The sequence below is a fragment of the Caretta caretta genome, chromosome 16, assembly GCF_965140235.1.
Source record: "Caretta caretta isolate rCarCar2 chromosome 16, rCarCar1.hap1, whole genome shotgun sequence".
In the NCBI taxonomy this organism is placed as follows: domain Eukaryota; kingdom Metazoa; phylum Chordata; order Testudines; family Cheloniidae; genus Caretta; species Caretta caretta.
This window is the reverse complement of record NC_134221.1, coordinates 22,721,458-22,741,295: the sequence shown is the minus strand read 5'-3', so window position 1 is coordinate 22,741,295 and position 19,838 is coordinate 22,721,458. Positions and strand designations below refer to the sequence as shown.

Genomic DNA, 19,838 nt, shown 5'->3' with positions numbered 1-19,838 from the left:
TTACTTGCAAAAACTTTAAACCACCATCTCCAGCAGAAAGACTGTGTATGTATTACAGTATATAACTAATGGGGAAGAGGGTAATATTTCATGTAGACACGTACTATACAGTATGTGTATAGTACATACACCCCTTTTCTAAAGCAGCACCTGGTAGCAACAATACCTCAAATCGGAGCAATTTTAAGACCAATATTAAGACATTAGCAGGCAGCATTTCTGGAGAGAGCAAGGTGTAGGTAAGTAGTGCAGCACTTCCTGGTACAATTAGTTGTGTGGCTTTGGGACAAGGAGGTTTGTCAAACATTTTGTGGATATTTGTCCCTCTTTACCCACTTGAGCAGTTCTCTTCTGCTTATCCTGCTTGATATCTCAACCTGTGTGTCATTAGATTGTACAATGAAGCTGAGAACAACTCAAAGGAATAATTTGGAAGGAGGTCAGATTGTTGGATGGAAATTGTGGTGGGAAGGCTGGTTTCCATCCTGGCTCCACTTACAGTGGTGGTGGGTCTGCAGGTCCCAGCACCTTTTCCCAAGAGGCAGCAGTACTGGATGGTCTAGAAAAACAGTATGTTCAGCCTGCAAAGTTAAGCTGCACACTTACCCCATTGAGTCATCTTGCATTCAGGCACTGGAGCAGTCAGTTGAGTTCAAAAATTACTTAGAACCTGAATTGCTTGGTTTTCTCTCCTCTCTGCAACTTTGAATGTGACAACTTGATAACTTCCTTTTCTCTTCCTGTTTCCTTCAGCCTTGTAAAGCCCATGCGACACTATACAGTCTTCCTCTCTGAGGACTCTTCTGGTGATGAATTTCAGCAGGAAGAGGATCCTGTCTCTGCCTTCTCTGAAAACTTTTTCTTCTCTGCTCCTTTTGAATGGTCTAGTCTTTATTCTTTCATTGTATTAATTCAGGCTTTGAACGGCGATATCTGCACCAGTCAAGGCTGCCTGCTTCTATGCTTGGATTTTTAAGAGTTTTTAAATCTTTTTATAGCACTTGATGACTGTATTAATATTTCTCCTGCTTGACTGTTCTGATTCTCTGAGGCATGCAAGAGCATGTGTTCTGCATGAAGCACTGTGCTATTTGTTGCCCACAATGTGGGTGCACAACTTATCGTGTTATTGGTGACTTGGGCTGTGTGGAAGGTGACCCTCCATTTAGCTTTTCTTTCCAGTGTATTGCTTTCCCCTCCTGTTTTCCTGCTCAGACCCTTTGCTCTTCTGCCATTCTTCTGCATCCAGGGCTACTTGTATGTTGTGAGTTGTCTTGTGAGCTTCTTATGCTTCAGTGCAGTCGTCAACCTCCTCTAGTTCCACCCTCTTATTTCCATCCCATACCAGGTCCTCAGTGGCTCCTGGAGGGGTAACCCTCAGGTTCCTCCTAAAGCCAGAGGATTTCCAAGGCGTCTCAGTGTGCAGTGTGACCCAAAATTACACAGGAAATAAAACAAGTAGTTAGTTGATATTGCTTATTGTCTGTGCCCTTAATTGAACTCCCATTTTATTAACTTAATGTAAAGTACTTCATGGCAAGAACTTTTGACTTTACTCTTTATAAATTCCATTTTCAAATACAGTCCCAGAAATCATTCTTCATGATGGTAACAGTTACAATGCTTTGAGTTTCATAAATCAGTGTGCAGTTTTATTTAATCTTAGAGTGAGTGTATGTGTGTGAGAGAGAGATACCATATGTGTACTTATTTATCTGTAAATAGTAACTGCTAAGTTCATTCCTAAACCTCTCTAACACTTTTGAGCCCAATTTTCAAACAAAGACTCCTGCAGAGGATGTCTAAATCCTGAACTTAGAGGCCCATATCAACATTTTGGATTATAAATGCTTGTTTGAGGCACCTGTATATTGATTAGGTCATCAGCCATAGGATTTTGAAATCCTTCAAAAGCACCCACGTTTGAAAATTGGCATGTCTGTCAGTTTCCATGAAGTTGGTCCATAGAGCAGAATGAAACAGACCTATATAAAGTATTCCCACATCTTCAGAATTGGAATAATCAGGCAGAAAAAAGTTCACATGGGGTGAAGTGCAGACTGACTTGTAATACACACCTCTAGTTGTCATTGGCACTCTGAACATACCTCTCGGGAGGGCAGCGAGCGGTAAGGCCGTGATCCAAGAGATTGATCCTAATGGGCCAGTCAGACCAAACCTGAGGTCCCCCCTCCCCCCCCCCCCAAAAAAAGTTAATTCCTACAAAATACTGTTCATTCTTGCGACTCCATGCAATTCCTGGTTGTGCCCAAAGCCTGAGGATGAGGTGTTGAAATTTTGGGAGGAAGCCTGTTCTTGGACTATTTATGTCTGCTCCAAGAGCAGGAAGTGCCTGAAATATAGACAGCGCCTGGTCTCAAGTAGTTTCCACCACTGAGAATGACATGCAGTCAGATCTGAGTGCTTCTCCAAACCAAGCCTGCCTGTGACTAACTGCAGCTGTGTACGACTAGCCTGTGGGAAGGGGCTAACATGGTGGTGTCCAGGAGTCAATGTGCTCTCAAAGGTCATCTGATTTGTGACCTGTAGCCCTAGCTGTTGCTACGTGTGTGGAAATATTCAAAACTCGGAATAACAAGAATATGACTGAGAATTTTAGCCTGCTCTCAGATGGCCAACTAGCACCGCAGTGAGTTGGGAGGAACATAATGGCAGCCAGGGCAGCTGACTCTTTGAGGATTGGAGTTTGGGTTCAGAGACCTCTAATAGTGGGTAAGATTACCCCATAATGACAGAGAAGGCACTAAGACACTTAAGACCCACCATGGGTTGGCCATCGGAGGACAGAAAGGAAGATCCTGCACTTGTGTGCTTACGTAGGGGGAAGACCCCAGAAATATTTAATTCACCCTGTAGTATTTTTCCAATAAGAGCTGATGTAAAGGAGTTGTGAGCAAGTTGTGTGTGAGATTAAAGATGGAAATTCTGATCACATCTGAAAGATCATGCGTTCACATGCCTTCACTAAGGTCCTGATCCAAAGCCTACAGAAGTCAGTGGATCTCTCTCTTTTGACTTCAGTGGATTTTGGATCAGGACCTGAGTCATCGTAACTGACACTATGCTGCATTTCCACCCTCATAAATCCCACCTGGTTGCCCCAACTCCTCTTCATGCAAACCTGAACTTGCATTTCACAAGATGTGGAATTAATTCATTCTATATCGCCCCTCATGAAATAGTTTTATGCTGTAGGAGAAGTCACTAGCTAGAGATATGCACTACTGGGTGCCTCTGTCTTGTGCATCATTTCATGGCTGTACCGATTGTTGAATGCCAGTGTTTGTGTAATGATGAATGAAGCAAGGTACACTTTGCTCATAAATTTGCATTATATATTTTTATATTTTTTATATTTTATATATATATGGAAAGAAAGAGAAGGATTCTTCCACATTACATTCCCCACACTCTCAAATATTTTCTCTTAATCCAAAGCCTTGTTTAAATGCCACTGAGAGACTGGCTGCTAATCAAATGCCATTCACCACAGAAATCATGTCAGGTCTCATTATTAATTGGATACACATTATGCTGCTTTTCTCCCATACGCAGAACTGATATGCAAATCTAATGGTGTTCAAGGAATGTTTTTCTGAAGTACATGTGAGCAGTGTATTCTAGTAACCCAGGGGTTGGCTGTAAATGTAAAATAGATTTCCCCATCATGGAGTGCAGTGTCTCTTGATAAGATGACACCAGTATAATCATTGAAACTATGCACAGTACTCCCAATTACTGCAAGAAAACCCCATGACTTACATTCAGTGCTGAGTTAGCTGGAATTTAGAGAATGTAACTGTGTGCAAAACACAGGCGTATTTGCAACTTCACTTTCTTGTTGGGAATATCCAACTTCCTGCATAAAACAACTGGGTCTCGTTACAATATTCTACTTGTGGGCGGGCTCAGAGGCAGTCAGAGTGGAGAGCTAGTGTCCGATTATTCATGCTCAAATACAGCTCTGCTCAGTGAGTTTTCAACTGCATCATCGCTGCTTTCTTTTCAACCCTTCCTTTTCAGTACCCATCTTCCTCCATTTAAAATCCTCCAGTCTTAAGTCTTTTTTTTCTTTCCACCTCTGCTCACTGTATATCCACACTCCCTCTGTTAAAGGGATACTGTCAAATGTAATTTGCCCCCCCAAAATATAGTTTTCATAAACTTATAAGTAAAGAAATTGGACTGTGATATTTCTAAACTCCAGTGGAAAAAGATTTTTAAAAACCAACCAAATGTTCCCCTGCAAACATTGCAGCATTGTGCTAGAGTTTTGAGAACCATTACGTGATGCTGACTTGTCTATTTCATTTGTCCTGGCTGAGTGAAATGTAAAAAGTAAACAGCACAAATTGTGAAAAGTGTACTTTTACTTTAAAAATTCATTAGCTATTTGTAAGATAGGGAAATTAAAATAATTTTTAATGGGGCAGTAAGTGTCCTTTTAAAACTGAACTTCTCTATATCCCCTTCATTCCTGTGTTCTACTTCATGGTTTATAAAGATGCTAAATTATCATGACCACCTTTTCTTGATGTGTTGGAAGGATTGTCAAGAAAAGAGAAGGCAATGGAGTAACCATTCTTTTCTTGCTGCTGCTCACAGAAATGTGTTTATTGAATGTTTTATTGAAAGATCAGTTAACACAATTCAGATTTAAACTGTTTTCATCATCACAACGGAAATGCAAAAAGTCAACCAACATCATCTGTAGTGAAAGTAAATGCATGCGGATGTTTTAAAGTATTGATAATCTAAGTAGTAATGATACCTAGAAGAAAATCTTACTTTTGAAAACATGCCACCTTAAACCCTCATGTCTCCTAAATTAGGCCCATGTGTATGTTAGTTTCAAAGTGCAACAAAAGGGAAATAAGTCTAAAATGTTCAGAATTCAACCCAATGCAATGGGCTCAAGCCAGCCCCTACAGGAGGTACCGTAAGGGTCACATGACAGGTATATCCATGCTGAGATCACTCTTGGGGATTCACTTCCTAGTTTGAAATGTTGCACGCTTCAAAAAGGATTTGAAATAAAATAATTCTAGATGTGAGGTGATAAAGCATTTTTGTCTCTTAGGCCTCAGCCATACCGGGCCCTGAAAGAGTCTGATAGTGCCGATGGGGAAGAGGTTCTCAGCCCAGAAAAAGCAGAGGAGGCTCTGCCCCCAAACCCTCCTATGCCAGACAAGGTCACAGAAGTTAACCTCCTGGAGGACATTTTCACTAATTTAGAGGTGGAAAAACAGCCTCAACCTCTCAGCCAAGCCAAAAGCTTGGAAGACCTAAGGACCCCCAAAGAGGAGGGTGTGCTGCAATGTACTTTTGATTATCAGGTATGGGCATGATTTTATACAAGGTAAATGATAAAGAATGGAAGGGCTTCTGCAGAATTAAAGTACCCTCCATCAGCCAGCCTTCTGTAAGAAAGAATTCTGTATTTCAGTGTAAATGCATCCATTTCCCCCATCCTGTCCCAGTGTGTTCAGAAGATTTATTTCTGAATGAGAGATTATGTCTGTGGTCTTTTGTTGCAACATAAAAGCAAGGAGGAACCGAGACCTTCATTTTCAAAGCAGAAATCCCGATCCATTTACAAGGGTTTTTTTCCCAGAATCTGCCTTGTCCCCCAGCTGTAGTACATTGATATCCTTGAGGTTGGTGCTCAGCAATGCAAATACTAAGCAGTTTAGGAAGCGAAATGATGGTACAGTAGTTAGGGCACTAGCATAAGACTTGGAAAACCCTGGTTCAAATCTCTGCTCCACCACAGCCTGGTCACTTTGCCTTTCTGTGCCCCAGGTCCCCATCTGTACATTGGGGATAATAGTCCCACAAGAATTTGTGACCATAAATACAGTAAAGCTTTTGAGGCAATCTGATATTACAGCAATGGGGGCCAGATGAGTACCTGGGATGGACAGGAGATTTCGCGGTCCCTTCATTTCTGAGTTGACTGCATTTTGGCCCACATGAGTCAAAAGGGGGAATCAATTTGTAAAGTCTCATCATTGTTTATGCAGCATGTTTCCTGAATAGCCTTCTTAGCAAGTGCAAAACTAAAACATAGACCCTTTGACATCTTGTGCAACACCAAGCAAAGGCATGTAGCATCACTCCTATAATGATACTTAATGGCTTATATCCAGGTATTGCAGAGCATTTGCTGTATGTTAATTAAAGCTTTTGAGCCTGGTCTTCTCCACTTCCCCCGTAAGTAGATTTCACTGTGTGCCGATTACATTTGGGAAACGGAAGGTGCAGGGATATGCCCAATGTCACACAACCTATTCGTGGCAGAGCTGGAACTAAAACCCAGAGGCCTGACTTCCCGTCTCCTGTCCTCACACCTAAACCACAATCTTTTCTCTGTCCCTCACCTGCAAATGCTTGCAGCATGTGTGCATCCTTCTCTCCAGCCCCCGTGTTGCCCCCTATTGCTGTGCTGTTCACGTCTGTGCTGAGCAGGAGATGTTAATCTGTCTTGTACTTTCTGGCAGAGGATGGATCTTGGTGAATCTGAGACAAGCAGGATTGTGCCATCAATGAAACTCTCTCATCCCTACAACAAGCTGTGGAGTATGGGTCATGATGACATGGCTATTCCTACCAAATATTCCCAAAGCTCACCAGAGAGGCCCCTGACTTCTTTTGGTACCATCCCATCAATCCCACGGAGACCCCGGAGCAGAGACAGCATCTTGGTGCCTGCAGAAAAGGAGGAAGGGAACACGACTGTTCAAGGGAACATCACCATCCCTAGACCACAGGGCAGAAAAACTCCTGAGCAAGGGATAGTCCCACCACCACCTGCGCCCAGACCAACCAAACCCCAGATTCCAGCTGGGACAGCAGATGCAGTGAACACCTACACTATGGGACATAGCGACTTGGTTTCAGAGCTCATGCAGGGGCCCTTTGGAGCCGGGACTGTGTCCCTTGGCCCAGAATTCAGACAGTCAGTAACTTATTCCCCTCACCCCTCTCAGCTTCTATCCAGTTCTAGCAGAACGACTGCGATGCTTCAGCCAGTCAAGGTTAATACGGAAAATGCCGGTAGTGAAAGTGACTATCTTCTTAGTCTGCTGGATCCATTAAAAACAACCAGCTGGCAAAACATGGGACCCCAGCAAGACTCTCGCAGTATGCAGAGCTCAGCCTCTCCAAGCTCTGCTGCTGGCTTTGCTTCAGTGGTGGGCGACTTTGCATCTCCTCCGCCGGCACCATTCACCCAGCCGCTGGGATACCCTCCTTCAGCACCGCCATTTCTGCAGCCATCCCTCAATCCATTTACACAGACAGTGCCAGCAGCCCTGACGATATCGCTGGTCAGACCCCCAGGGGGACCCTTTACCCCTCCTTTAGGTCACACTTATAGCTCCAGCTTTATGATACCTAATTCTGGCTTTTACCAACCACAGCGACCTAAGCCAAACATTTCAGCGTTGTCCATGCCCCGTCTGTTTGGCCAGGCTGCGACAACACCACAGGCTAGTTCCTTACTGCAGCAAAGCCGGAACCCTTCCCCAGCCAGCTCTCTGCAGCCAGCACGTTTAAGTGGTCCTTCTAAAATCAGAACATTACCAGCGAGCCATTCTGGCTCCAAGATAGATGTCAAGCCAGGGTTGGCGCTAAGTTGTAACGACCCCCCTCTGATTCCCCCGAGGCCCACGAAGGGCTTAGAGTCAGTGTTACTTCCCTCAAAGCCTGAGGAGACAAAAGATCCATTTGAAGATTTGTTAAAAAAGACAAAACAGGAGGTTTCAGCCACCCCAGGTAAAGTAGAACAGCTCAGAAAGCAATGGGAAACCTTTGAATAATGCCCCACCCTATCTTCTTTCTTTTGGGAGGTGGATTTTTTATTTTAATATTATTATTATTTGAGCCAGCACCAAAACATGTTTCTTTATATGGAAAGTTATAGACACAGGAAACACAACTGCTTTTCTAGAATTCACATACAAGTGCTACTGGCTGGAGTCCATTTTGCTGATGAACCCCCACATTGTCCCATTACTAGCTATGGTTTCTCACTGGTATCCTAGCTGACTTCTTGCCTGCAGTCAGTGAAAACTCCAGTGACTCTTGCACCGGCCAGAGCATTCAGGTTATTAGGTTATTCTTTTCTTTTTCACAAACAGCTTTTTCAAGAAACTACTGAACCAGAAACTGCTCATTCCCTCCCTTGGAACAGCCTGGAACATGACGCAGCATGTAGTTTTTGCTTCCTACCTGTGTGAACAGTGTTCAGATCAATTTCTTCAATTACACATATTGCTTATAATGTTTTGCTTACATATGTAGTGTGCAGCAAACTAACCAAGACTTGTGGTTTGTATTGAGTTAATCCACTGGGCTTAAATTGAGTTTGTTTAATAGCCTGTTTAGCAATATATACACTTGACTAATTACACAATTTTATCAGCTTTTGTTGTAGGGTTTGGGGTTTTTTTTTTTACACTCACCCCACTACCACCACCCACAGAGCAGGGACTTCTTCAGTACAAAATTCATTACAATTCCCAGTTACAGCAAAACTCCAGCACAGAGCAAAGCCTCCTGCAGCTCAGGGCTCGATCCTCTGTCTCCAGTGGGAAACTGGAAGCACCAGCAATTCCGTTTTTAGACAAAGACATCGGAAAATGTCTTTTGATGGAGTTCTTAAACTATCTCCCAGTTAATCCGTAATTGTATGTTAATATTATGTATAAATGTTCTAGATGGCAGTATTTGAACTGGATGTAATAGTATCTTATTTTATTACAAAAAAGAGAACAAAAATCAGGGCATAAATATTCCCAGCTCTTGAGTTCTCCAAGTCGTACAGTAGTACATTGACTAGGAGGCCTGGTTTCAGATTGGTAAAGCCACTGTACGTGTCTGTACGCAGAAATCACAAACTATAAATATTGCTGAGTAAGTGATATAACATTAGAAAATAGGTGACAGCTGCCTATCATTGCTGTATTTTTGGAAGCACTAAGTGCCACCTTGACGCAGCTGAGCTCTTATCACCGTGTTCAGGGCTCAGCCTCCCTCATTCATCCTGTCTGAAAAGTCATGAACTTTGTTCCTACTTTTGCTGAGAACACAAATGGGGGGTGGGATCATGTGATTACTATAAAGCAATGAACATGTTAAAGGATTTATTGATTTGCATTTTGCAAGACATTTCTCTCTGGCCACCATGACCTCAAACATTTCAATGCTTAAGGTTGGCATTTCTTATAAAAACTGCTACCTTTACAGTGATCATTTTTGTTTGTGTTACTTAAGTGTTGTTGGGTTTTGGTTTTTTACTTGGACACAGGTTGCTTTAAAAAAACCTACTCAAAAGTGAGTTTGTCACCATTAAGTCTTTGCTTAAGTAAAAGAAGCAGTTGTGGACATATGGGAAATTCCTGAGAGGCTCTATCCAGATTCTCTCAGTATACGTGTTTTGTTCCTATAGCCTCCTTGGAGGCTCTCTTATTCTAGTGTGTTAAAATGGCTGTCTGCATTGCAATACAAGAGAAATCTACTCTAATAACCGAATGCCAACAGTCTGGGGGAGACCCTAATGTTGCATTTGTTATAGTTCTGTAAAATACTGTTGCTTTTACAAGCCATTCAATCAGTTTTGTATTATTTCTTTCTTTTTCTTTCTTTCTTTCTTTTTTCCTGGAAGACGGATGGTTTTGATATTGCCTAGTTCTGAATAGTAAAATATTTAAAGTCTGCAAGATTAGCTGCATTTTGTTCTAGACTATACAGAATGTGAATGACTGGGTTACCATTTTGGTCTGGAATCTCTGAACCCCTTTAGCTGCTGTATGCTGAGTCATAAAACTTTCTCAGTTCTCATAGGTGTACACTATAAAGTGGTGCATATGAATTGCATTTACATATACTTCTAGTTTCTCCTTTTTAATGCTATGCACTGACTGTGTACTGAGTATTCCTTTTAAGCTAAGTGGGAAAATGCTACGGTATTTCTGTATCATTGCAAGGTATTTTCCAGCCTTATTTAATGTTTTATTCTGTTCACCAGTGTGCAGTCTTCTACACTGTTCTTTTGAAATGCACAAACACTCCTTGATTTTAAGAGGCCAATCCTGAGACACTGAAACGTATTAAAACACTTTATCATGTTATTCACTCTTCACTTTATTTTACAGAAGGAAAAAACAGGTGGGCCCACCTGAGAAAAATCCTTAATAGTAGTGAACACTTTGCTAATGTTTGTCCTTTTCCTCACTTCTTGGATTGAATTTGCAAATAAGGGAATCCTTTTTGCAGGTTTAGCATAATAAAAGAATCAAACCATCAAGGGTGGTATTAATTGTTTGTCTCATTTAAACTGTTGAATATCTGACATGGTTTTCATTTAATAGTGGCAGATTTAAGCAAACTGTGTGGTTGGAAGAGATGTCTCAGCTACTTAATGTAGGACTCAGATGTAATGTTGCTTTTTTGGTTTTAAAGTACCTACTTTGAGGTCTGTATTAGGGAATCCGGTATGCTGGGCATTGCATTCACCTAACAGCTAACGTATTTTTAGCAATTTCCCAGTGGCATTATACTCATCTTAGGGTTTTTTCCACCTTAGTTGGCGATGTGCACGTTTGATCTTTTTTTGTATTGCATTCCTTATTTACATTTGCTCTTATCCATTAGAATGTTCTTTTCCCTCTCATTTTAAATGTCGCTAAGTGAATGGGCCAGAGTTCAGCAATGCTCCTACAGGTAATCAAAACTGCTGTTCTGACTTGTCCCACTGATCAAGTTAGAAGCGTTTTAGGGTCTAGGACTGGATAATTTAGGTTAAAAAAAATTATTTAATTTCTGTGTGTGTCTGTCCTTGAGAAGCCTACATAAAGTGTGCGTTTGTCACTTTGAATTAATCTTCACAGAAATGTCAGACATTTTATGGGACATAACCATTAGAGTTGGTTGGTAGTTCTTCAGCTAATATTTTTCATAAGTAAAATGTCCATTTATCAAAACCAAAACTTTTCATGGAAACCTCATTTTTGACTGAACTTTGTCGGGAAGATTTCTCAGGTCTGAGAGTGAGTGTGAGACACCCACTGGGCACTCACCTGGGATGTGGGAGACCCAAGTCCAATTCCCTGCTCTCTCTGATTCAGCACCAACTGGGCCTTTGGCTATTCTGTTCTGGCATGGTGGGCTGCGTGTGTCTTTTTTTTTTCTTTCATGAAAAAAATGTAGAAGTTCTCATTCCGTATCAGAATGGAAACAAATGTTGAAACGTTAAACAGTTTTGCAAAACAGAATTCTTGTTTTCTAGATGATGGGAATTGCCCTTTACACTCTCCAAACTATTGTATTCAGCATGCACCAGCTCTTCTGCTGTCTTGTATATATTGTTTTAAATGTATTTCCACCCAGCCATGCCCTTTTGAAAGCTCAGCTGTTCAGTTATCCTTAGCAGCGGCTCCTTTTGGGTCACATGACCTCTTATTACTTTTCAGCATCAGGGAGGTAGCCGTGTTAGTCTGTATCCACAAAAACAATGAGGAGCTCGGTGGCACCTTAAAGACTAACAGATTTATTTGGGCCTAAGCTTTCCTGGGTAAAAAACCCACTTCTTCAGATTCATGGAGTGAAAATTACAGAATTTTCACTCCATGCATCTGAAGAAGTGGGGTTTTTTTACCCAGGAAAGCTTAGGCCCAAATAAATCTGTTACACTGAAAAATAATATCAGAACTTGTAGTAGTAGGCAGATGAGAATTTTGGCCTCCTTGTGCTAATGTTATACAGATGTTACCAATGTTAATTACCTCCCAGAACTGTAGTTGCCCTGCACACACCCAGCATTTTCCTGGCATGAAATGGGATTTCCAAGCTTGGTCTAGAATTTAAGGGTAAAAATTCAAACCAGAGAAGAAGTATCTGCCCAATTTGTTTTCCAAATAGAAGGGGGTAAAAATCCATTAGCACAAGTGAGTGCAGCTTTTCTTTCAAGGGAAATGCACACCCCTTTAAACAGATGAAACTATCAGTCAGGTCTGGTGACAGCTTGACTGAAGTGAAGTGTATGCAGTACTGTTGTTCCTTCAGCTAAGCAAGTGCTGTTGGGATATATGCAGTGTAGTCCCACTTCAGGAAAACATCACTCTTCATGAAAGCACTCAAGCACGTGGTGCCTAAATGCATTCCTGAATTGGGGCCTAGGCACATTCAACTCCATAAAAAAGCTGAGACACAAAGTAGGTGAGGTAGTATCTTTTACTGGACCAGCTTCTGTCAGTGAGAAGCAGCTTTCAAGCTCCACAGAGATCTTCGGGTCTTATCTTCAGTTTCTCTCACCAACAAAAGATGGTCCAACAGAAGGTATTACCCCTCCCACCTTGTCTCGCTCATATCCTGGGACCAACATGGCTATGACAGCTCTGAATAAAAATTTTAAACAGACTAAAGTTCTGATGCCCTGTAGACTCCTCATATCAGCACCTATAACCAAAGTGGTTCCTCCTGTGCCAGGGGAATAGATTGACTAGAGTGGAGAATAAAAATAAATCTACTTGGAGTCATTTATAGTCTCCACAGTCTGTTCTGGGGTCCCTATGACTTCTACACCATAAGCTTTGATTACGATCACCCCCACTTTGTCAGCTGAAGCTTCTTACATTGCTTACACTATATTATCCAGGGCAAGTTTCGCGTGTGATCTGTGTCCTTTGTGCCTGTTCTTCCTGTGCAATGAACAATTTATTTTACAACCGTACCTTTTCAGGTTATGCCCAGTGTGTTTTCCCTTCATCCTAGAAGTCACTATATGCCATGAAAGCAGAGATGCAGTTCAATCTGTGGGTAAGGGTACTGCCATCAACTAGGACTGAATCTGTTACAGTAGGTGTGATCAGAAAGTGTTCACCTTTTGAAGAACAGGTAAAGTTTGTTTACTGAGCTGTATACAGTTATTAATTCCAACTAATAGAGGAAATATTTAAGTGCAGTGATCAGAGGGTGTGATTTTTACTCGTTAATCATTAGCATAACTCCTGAAATAGAAGAAAAGCAAAATGAATGGAATAGCTAGCTATTTTGTAGACCACTGATCAAACTTTAAGTCTCAGGCACTTTGTCCAAAGGCATTTTGAATCAATGAGGCATGGCAACCTGATCCTGTTCTGTGGTGAATGCCTTCAACTCCAGTGGAAGTCCTTTAAAGTTGAGGATGTTCAGCCCTTAGCAGATTGGGCCCTCATTCAGCGTTTGACTAATGAGCTGTTTATTCCTTCATATCAGACTTTACTACATTAAAAGATTGTGAAGCGCGTTGAGATCTGTTGATGAAAACCACTATATAAGAACTAAGTATTATTTCGTTCTGAGAATAAGAGCAGGATGTGCAATATAGGCCACGTCTCAGCGTGGGCAGTCAGTGTGGTTACTATTGGGGAGAAGGGTGGAGTTAATCCCCAATAGATGTTGTGGCATGTGAGACGTTAAGTAGTAGGATGACACTTCTATCATAGTTGTGATTTTAAGATAATGGGGAAAACAATCATGTTGTTAATGCCTCTCCACTCACATCATTCTGCAATAAGACAAAAGCTTTATGAGCTGTGAATGTAGGTATAAGAGTCTGTTCAGTCTGGAATAGAAAATGTGGCCCCACAATCTCTCACTGGGGTAGAAGCAGCAACACCACCTCTGAATGTGGAAACTGTTGTATGAATCTGTGTGTCTGTTGGACAGTGAACATATCTGGATATTTTTCAAGAGAATGTTAGTGTCTTGCAAATCCCTGTGTAAATAGCTAGATATGAAAATATGCTCAGTATACACAGCACTCCTGCCAAAGCTCGACTCTCTTGGGTGTATGATGTGCTTTGATGTAGCTGGTATCTTACAGGGCACAGGAGTACCAGGGATGTAGATGTTTTACTGCCATTAAGCAGAGGTCAAGTGAATGTTGTTTCTGTATTTTGGTATGATGGATGTAATGTTATAAAAAAGCTCCAGTCAGATTGCATGTTTGGACAATTAATTGATTACATTGAGTTCAGCCCTTGTAAACCAGCTTTGGAGATTTTTCTCTTACCGTGTAAGTTTTCTTTTCCACCTTAGAGTATCTTCTATTCCATACTGGCAGCACAGAATTAGAGAATAGGCCTAGGTTTCTTGGAATATGCCATCTGTTCCATTGAGAGTGGCATGTGAATTTACTCCAATAATTTAAAGAAGTTTTCCAGCATTTTGCACCTATATGATTGGCAGCTAAATAAGTGCATTCCCCAAGTGTGATATCTTTGGATCATATAAGTTGGATCTTTCCAATCTTCTGAAAGTCAAATCCATACCCGGCCTTGTCTCACTTCTGTTTTAGAAAGGTATCAGGCACTCTGACTAGAAGACTGTGTTCCATGAAATTCTTAATTTTAATGCACCAAATACTTTGATATCTAGGTGACTGTGTTCCTTCACTCCAGCCTGTTGGGCATATCCACCAAGCATGTCACTGTGGCCTAATCTGCCCAAACCCCTCCACTACTAACTGATGTGTTTTCCTTACTTATTTGGTGGAAGATCTCAGATTCATCTGTGCTGGCACTGCTCTATAGGTTAGCAGTTTTTCTTTTGTTACGTATTTACATTGTTTAGCACTCCCTGTACTAAGCACAGTCATTCTTAAATCCACATCCAACTATTGTACTTATGAATTCTAATCTCTGCTACTGCTGCTTCTGTACTCTGCGGCTTTACACTCTCCCAGGAAAGTGAGGTTTAGCAGGGTTGGAGCTGAGCTCCTTCCGTACTGCAGGTTCAATATTCTCGTCTGGGGAAAAGCTTCATAGCTCATCCTGCAGCTATGGCAGGAGTATCACCCCACGCTCACAGTGGCCAATGGAGATCACAAGCTTGGACGGGATTATGCTGTCTGGGGCACAGCTAAACTTCTGCTCAGGTGGCACTGCTGACAGCCATATAGGTGGAAACATGAGCTTCTGCTTAGGTGGCACAATTGACAGTGTCACTCCCAGTCACAAGCCTGGTCTCTAGTTTAATTGATGTCCCCAGACAACATGAGTCCAGCTGTTAGAAGGCAACCTTCCATGGAGACTAACCTCCCTCAGAGAAAGGGATAGCAGTACAAGGGGATACAGCCACTGTGTTGAGTTAACTGTGTGCCAGAAAGTATTTATAATGTTTTTATATAGATTTCACAGAGGCACAGTAAAGGTGGAGATCAGCTCTCTCTGAAAATCAGGCCATTGGTCTTTGAAGTGAAGGCTCCTGGGTCTAACCACTCAGCCTCCCTAAAACCACACATTCTAGTGGTGGCAGGGCAGAACCATCCTTTCATGCATACTCCCCTATAGCTGCCATCCTCTGTACTCCGCCCCCAAAGCCACCCACCTCTGCCACATAGTGTCCCTCATTTCTACTCCATGAGAGGCTGTCACTAAAATCTGTCCTGATTAAGACCTCAAAGGCTGATAGGAGATTTCACCTTTTCTCCTGATTTCATGGCTGGCTGTGTCCTCTCGGCTCCCTCTTCCATAGGGATTAAAATTAATTAATGGTGAGCAAGTCCCTCAGCCAGCAGTGATGCGGTTTGCCCTCATTTCATCCACTGAAAGCTTGTATTACAATACATCTAAGCTTGTAAGTAAGTTACCATATAGTCTATGAGCCAAGTTTGTGCTGATGTTCTATTATTTGCATGATTGTAATGCCTACAAGCCCCAGTTGTGCTCATTATCAGCTAAAGATACTATCAGAGACAAGGCTCAGATGCATTTTTTAACCAGCTTTTATTGTAAATAAATTTATCTGAGAGACAGTCTAATCTTTACACATCTATGCAATTTACATTTACAAAAAAAATCAACTGTCTTTGAGGAACATCATCTGTAGCAAATTGGTTTGTGAAAAAATATATTCAAAAATTAAATATCAAAAGAAAATTAAATTCACAGTGGAAAAAATGCTCCATAAATTAAATAGCAGAAATGTTAAAAATACTTTGTCATGGTCTTGTATCCTTTCACTAGTTGTGGTTTTGGAATACTTGAAGTCAGGCTAGTACACCTGCTTTGATAACCTTGTAAAGAAATTGGGATTACCTAAGAGGAGAAGAGGGATGTAGATGCACCTCTTGCTTTCAGTTTACCTTCAGGCTGGTTTTTAGGTCTCCTGTCTTACCCTACTATTTGTTTCATAGATTCTTATCACCTTTAGGGATAGTTCAGTAGCTTTGTAATAGTCATTTTGTGTAACACAAATCCATTTCTTATCTCAGAATAGCAGTGGTTTTAGGGCTTGTTGCTGCATTTGTTTTTTGAATTTATACAACGTATGTTTTTAAACTACAAAGTGCAACTGAAGAAGAAAGGTACAAGTTTCCAACTGCACCTGCATGCAGATGTGCAGGAACCTCTTCCTATTCTAGTCTGGGTTTCTGGGGATTCAAGAATCGTAAATATACCTGCTGTGGATTTATGATGTGCCTTCATGGGATAACTCAAACTCATTTCACCTGGGACCTAAATGAAGGTTTTATCTAAAGCCTCCTGAGGTAAGGCTAGGGCACAGTCCCACCTCACTCCCTGGAATGCTTCGGCCATAGTTCATCAAGGTTATACTTCCAGGGAGAGAGGCCCACTATCATTGTCTTCTGGTGAGAAGGGTCTCCTGGACATGGCAAGCTAATCCAGCCTTGAGGCAGGAACAATGGGAGGTGGATTCATCCCCTTTCCCAAAGAGTCCCAGCAACCAGCTCAGCTGTGTAGTGCCTGTCTTGTAGGACCTGTTTCCCCCACAATTGCTCAAATGCTGCTGGCCACAAACACTGTTTCAGAATCTGCAGTTCATCCAGTCTCCCTGCAGCAGCTGGGTTGATAGCACAGACAGTGTCCTATTGCTAGAGGATCTGGAAGCAGCAGTGTTGAGTTAAACCTCAGTAGAAAACAATTGGAGAACTAACAGGTAGAACAGATCACTGGGTTTAAAGGTAAATTACATCAGCATTAATACTAAATAATAAATCTGTGGCAGTCTACATGTACTGAAATGTAGATCAGTGGTTCTCAAACTTTTGTACTAGTGACCCCTTTCAAATAGCAAGCCTCTGAGTGCAATCCCTCCCCCCTTATAAATTAAAAACACTTTTTATATATTTAACACTATTATAAATGCTGGATGTGCAAAGCGGGGTTTGGGGTGGAGGCTGACAGCTCACGAGCCCCTTAGGGGTACCAACTCCCAGTTTGAGAACCCCTGATTTAGATCATCTCTTCCGCAAAGATATTAACAACTCCCTACCCTTGAATGGTCACCCCTTGCTTCTCCTCTGTCAATATTAGAGGAATGGCAACTTTGTATCATAATCCTATGTGCAAAAATTCAGATAAATGTCACATTACAAGTGAAAGTTGTTTTCAAAATAAATGGTCTTCATTCAAACATTTATTTGCACAAAAGGGACTTGCCCTGAAGAGGACTGGCTGAATCTCTAGTTTTAGACCTGTTCCCTGTATTAGAATTTCAGAACTATTTACAGCAACTGTAAATAGAATAATACTTTCAAATACCAGAATGGTATAGAGGATTTCCTTCCAAAGGCAATCTGCTGTGATGTGTGTGTGTGTGTGTGGATTCACACCTCTGCTTATTAAGGAGTAGTCTGTAGATACGAGCAGACACTGTTTTGTAAAATATTTCTCACTGGTCTTTGTAATAATTATGATGATAAGCTAATGATTTTAGACCTCAGTTGGCATGTGCTGTAGCAGGTGTTTGCATAGTGTCTGACACACTGTGGTGGTCAGGGAATACTGCATGCGGCAGCTATAAAAAGGTGGAATGGAGAACCACAGGAAATAGTATGTCCTTCTCAGGGAAATTAGGATGAGAAAAATCAGTGTAATATTTTACAAAACAGTAGAACACTTAATTATATATTTAATGCATAGTTCAACACATTTCTTACAAGGGGTGAAATTCACCCCTGTGTAAAGGGCCAGCCGCAAACCCCATTGTGCTGTTAAGTGCTGGCCCTCTGCACACCAGTGAATTTCACCCGAGTACACAACTCCCTGAAATCTTAGTGGGGCTGCTCTCTGCACTTCTACAAACTAAATCCAATCCATATTTCTTACTCAGGACTTCAGGAGTTTTACTCCAGCTGATTGTGTGTAGGTGGCAGATGCTACAGCTATGAAACAATTTTAAAAACCCAGTATCCGGGCCACTAAGACCCTCCTGTAAATTCTGATCAAATAAGTGATCAGTTTTTCTCTAACTGAACATTCTGTTTGAAAAAGTTAATACTGTAACTGGTGATTCATTCTCAACAAGGCACTTAAAATATTCCAGCAGTTTAGTCGTAAAACAATCAGGTGTCTAACAAACACACACATTTTAATTTTCCTTCAATGTAAGTGGTGATTCTAATCTAGTCCCTGGAAGGATGGAGCTATGGAAAGTGTCTTCCACAAGTGGTCAATCACCCTGTCCTTGCAGGGTAGGGAGAGGGGATTCCTTCCCCCTGAACTAGTGGATTTCTTGGAGTTGCACTCTGCATTAAGTGAAGAAATTAAATGCTTACTCTGTTAACTAGGCCTCCCTGAACTGTCTTCTTTCTGCTGTTTGCCAACTACTAATGGGCAACATAATGTTTGTGCTGATTTCATGGCAGTGAGAAGTACTGTTGACTTGAACCAAAGGGAGAGGAAGGATGAGGGATATTGTACAGGTGGGCTCTGCCCCCTCTCTTTTCCTAATCAGCGTAGGCTGTGTAACGTTTTTGTATACAAACAGCTCCAGCAGTAACTGCCCTCAAAAGCTTTCCTTTGTTCCCCCACCCTTCCTGGCTGAGCTGTTTTCACCAGGGTTATGCTGCAATAACAAAGCCCAAAACAAGGTTCATTAGTGCCAGTCAACAGTGAATGGGCAGCTGGCCCCCATCCTGTAGAGAAACCAACTGGTGAATGGCATTGCCCCACAAAGAGCATCTCTGACTTTAACATATACAGACAGAACTGTGGCATTCTAGCAACTGTAATGGCTGAAAACTGCAGCCCCTGATCATACCTAGTGCTCATATCAGCCTCTCTGTTGGCGGCAGCTTGATCACGTTCCACAGCTCGACTCGTGCCCCGTCTTTCTCCTGGCGGCTGGGACTGTATGTTCCCTGAGTCGCTCTCCTTTTCTTCATGGCAATCGCAGAGGCTGCAACAAGTGCAAGGAGCAGGATAGCCCCTGCAGCCCCGACTGCTCCCACAAACGAGGAGTTGCTAAGATGCGCCCATGCTGGCTGCTGTGGTGGAACACAGCGTTACTGACTTTACTCACAGAGTGCTTGGGTAGAAAAAGTTGTATATTTCATGAACAATCAAAGCCACCACCAGCCCAGTCTAGCCCCTCCCTCCACCACCACTTTCTTTTATTGCAGTTTTACTAATTTTTACTGTGTTTTAACATGAGAATTTCCAGGCCATTTCATCAATTCTTAGTGGAGATGAAAACTGTTTGGTGCAGTGGTTGTGGCTCAAAGCCTCTAGTTCATAGAGGTGAAAACCATGTACTTAGGGGGAAGCAATGCAGTTGGTATTTGCCTATTTGTCTGTTGGGTGATACTGTCCCCATCCCTCGGTCTCAGAGAACAAAGAACAAACATTTGGCAATAGGCACTGAACTAGCACAAGCATTGTAGGTATCTCAGTCCACCCCCTCCGAAACAAGGTTATTATTACACACTTCCTGGGCGGTACCCATGGGAATGTCTAACGTTCTATCCCAAACAGAGGTTACTTTATAAAATGTGTTGATTGTACAATGACTTCAGTAGTTCCTGACAG

The 19,838-nt window shown here is 41.9% G+C and overlaps 2 protein-coding genes across 9 annotated transcripts in view; one reads left to right on the top strand and one right to left on the bottom strand.

Moving 5' to 3' along the window:
* The window catches only part of DENND1A (DENN domain containing 1A), a 421,003-nt gene that overhangs the window by 358,656 nt on the left and 42,509 nt on the right, over positions 1-19,838 (top strand). For 5 of the 8 annotated variants that reach the window (XM_075120368.1, XM_075120369.1, XM_048822726.2 and 2 more), the window contains 3 exons: positions 754-882; positions 5,102-5,357; positions 6,522-10,330. The exons of 1 other annotated variant lie outside the window; for it this stretch is intronic. In XM_075120368.1, coding sequence (XP_074976469.1) covers positions 754-882; positions 5,102-5,357; positions 6,522-7,841 — 1,705 coding nt within the window. In that variant the 3' untranslated portion in view covers positions 7,842-10,330. Of the gene's footprint in view, positions 1-753; positions 883-5,101; positions 5,358-6,521; positions 10,331-19,838 lie in introns of those variants that run through there. 2 more of the 8 variants (XM_048822731.2, XM_048822736.2) reach the window with 2 other exon arrangements.
* Positions 15,773-19,838, bottom strand: part of CRB2 (crumbs cell polarity complex component 2) — a 140,600-nt gene continuing 136,534 nt past the window's right edge. The window contains exon 13 of the mRNA XM_048822725.2: positions 15,773-19,297. Within this exon, the coding sequence (XP_048678682.2) occupies positions 19,079-19,297 (219 nt within the window). The 3' untranslated portion in view covers positions 15,773-19,078. The remainder of the gene's footprint in view (positions 19,298-19,838) is intronic.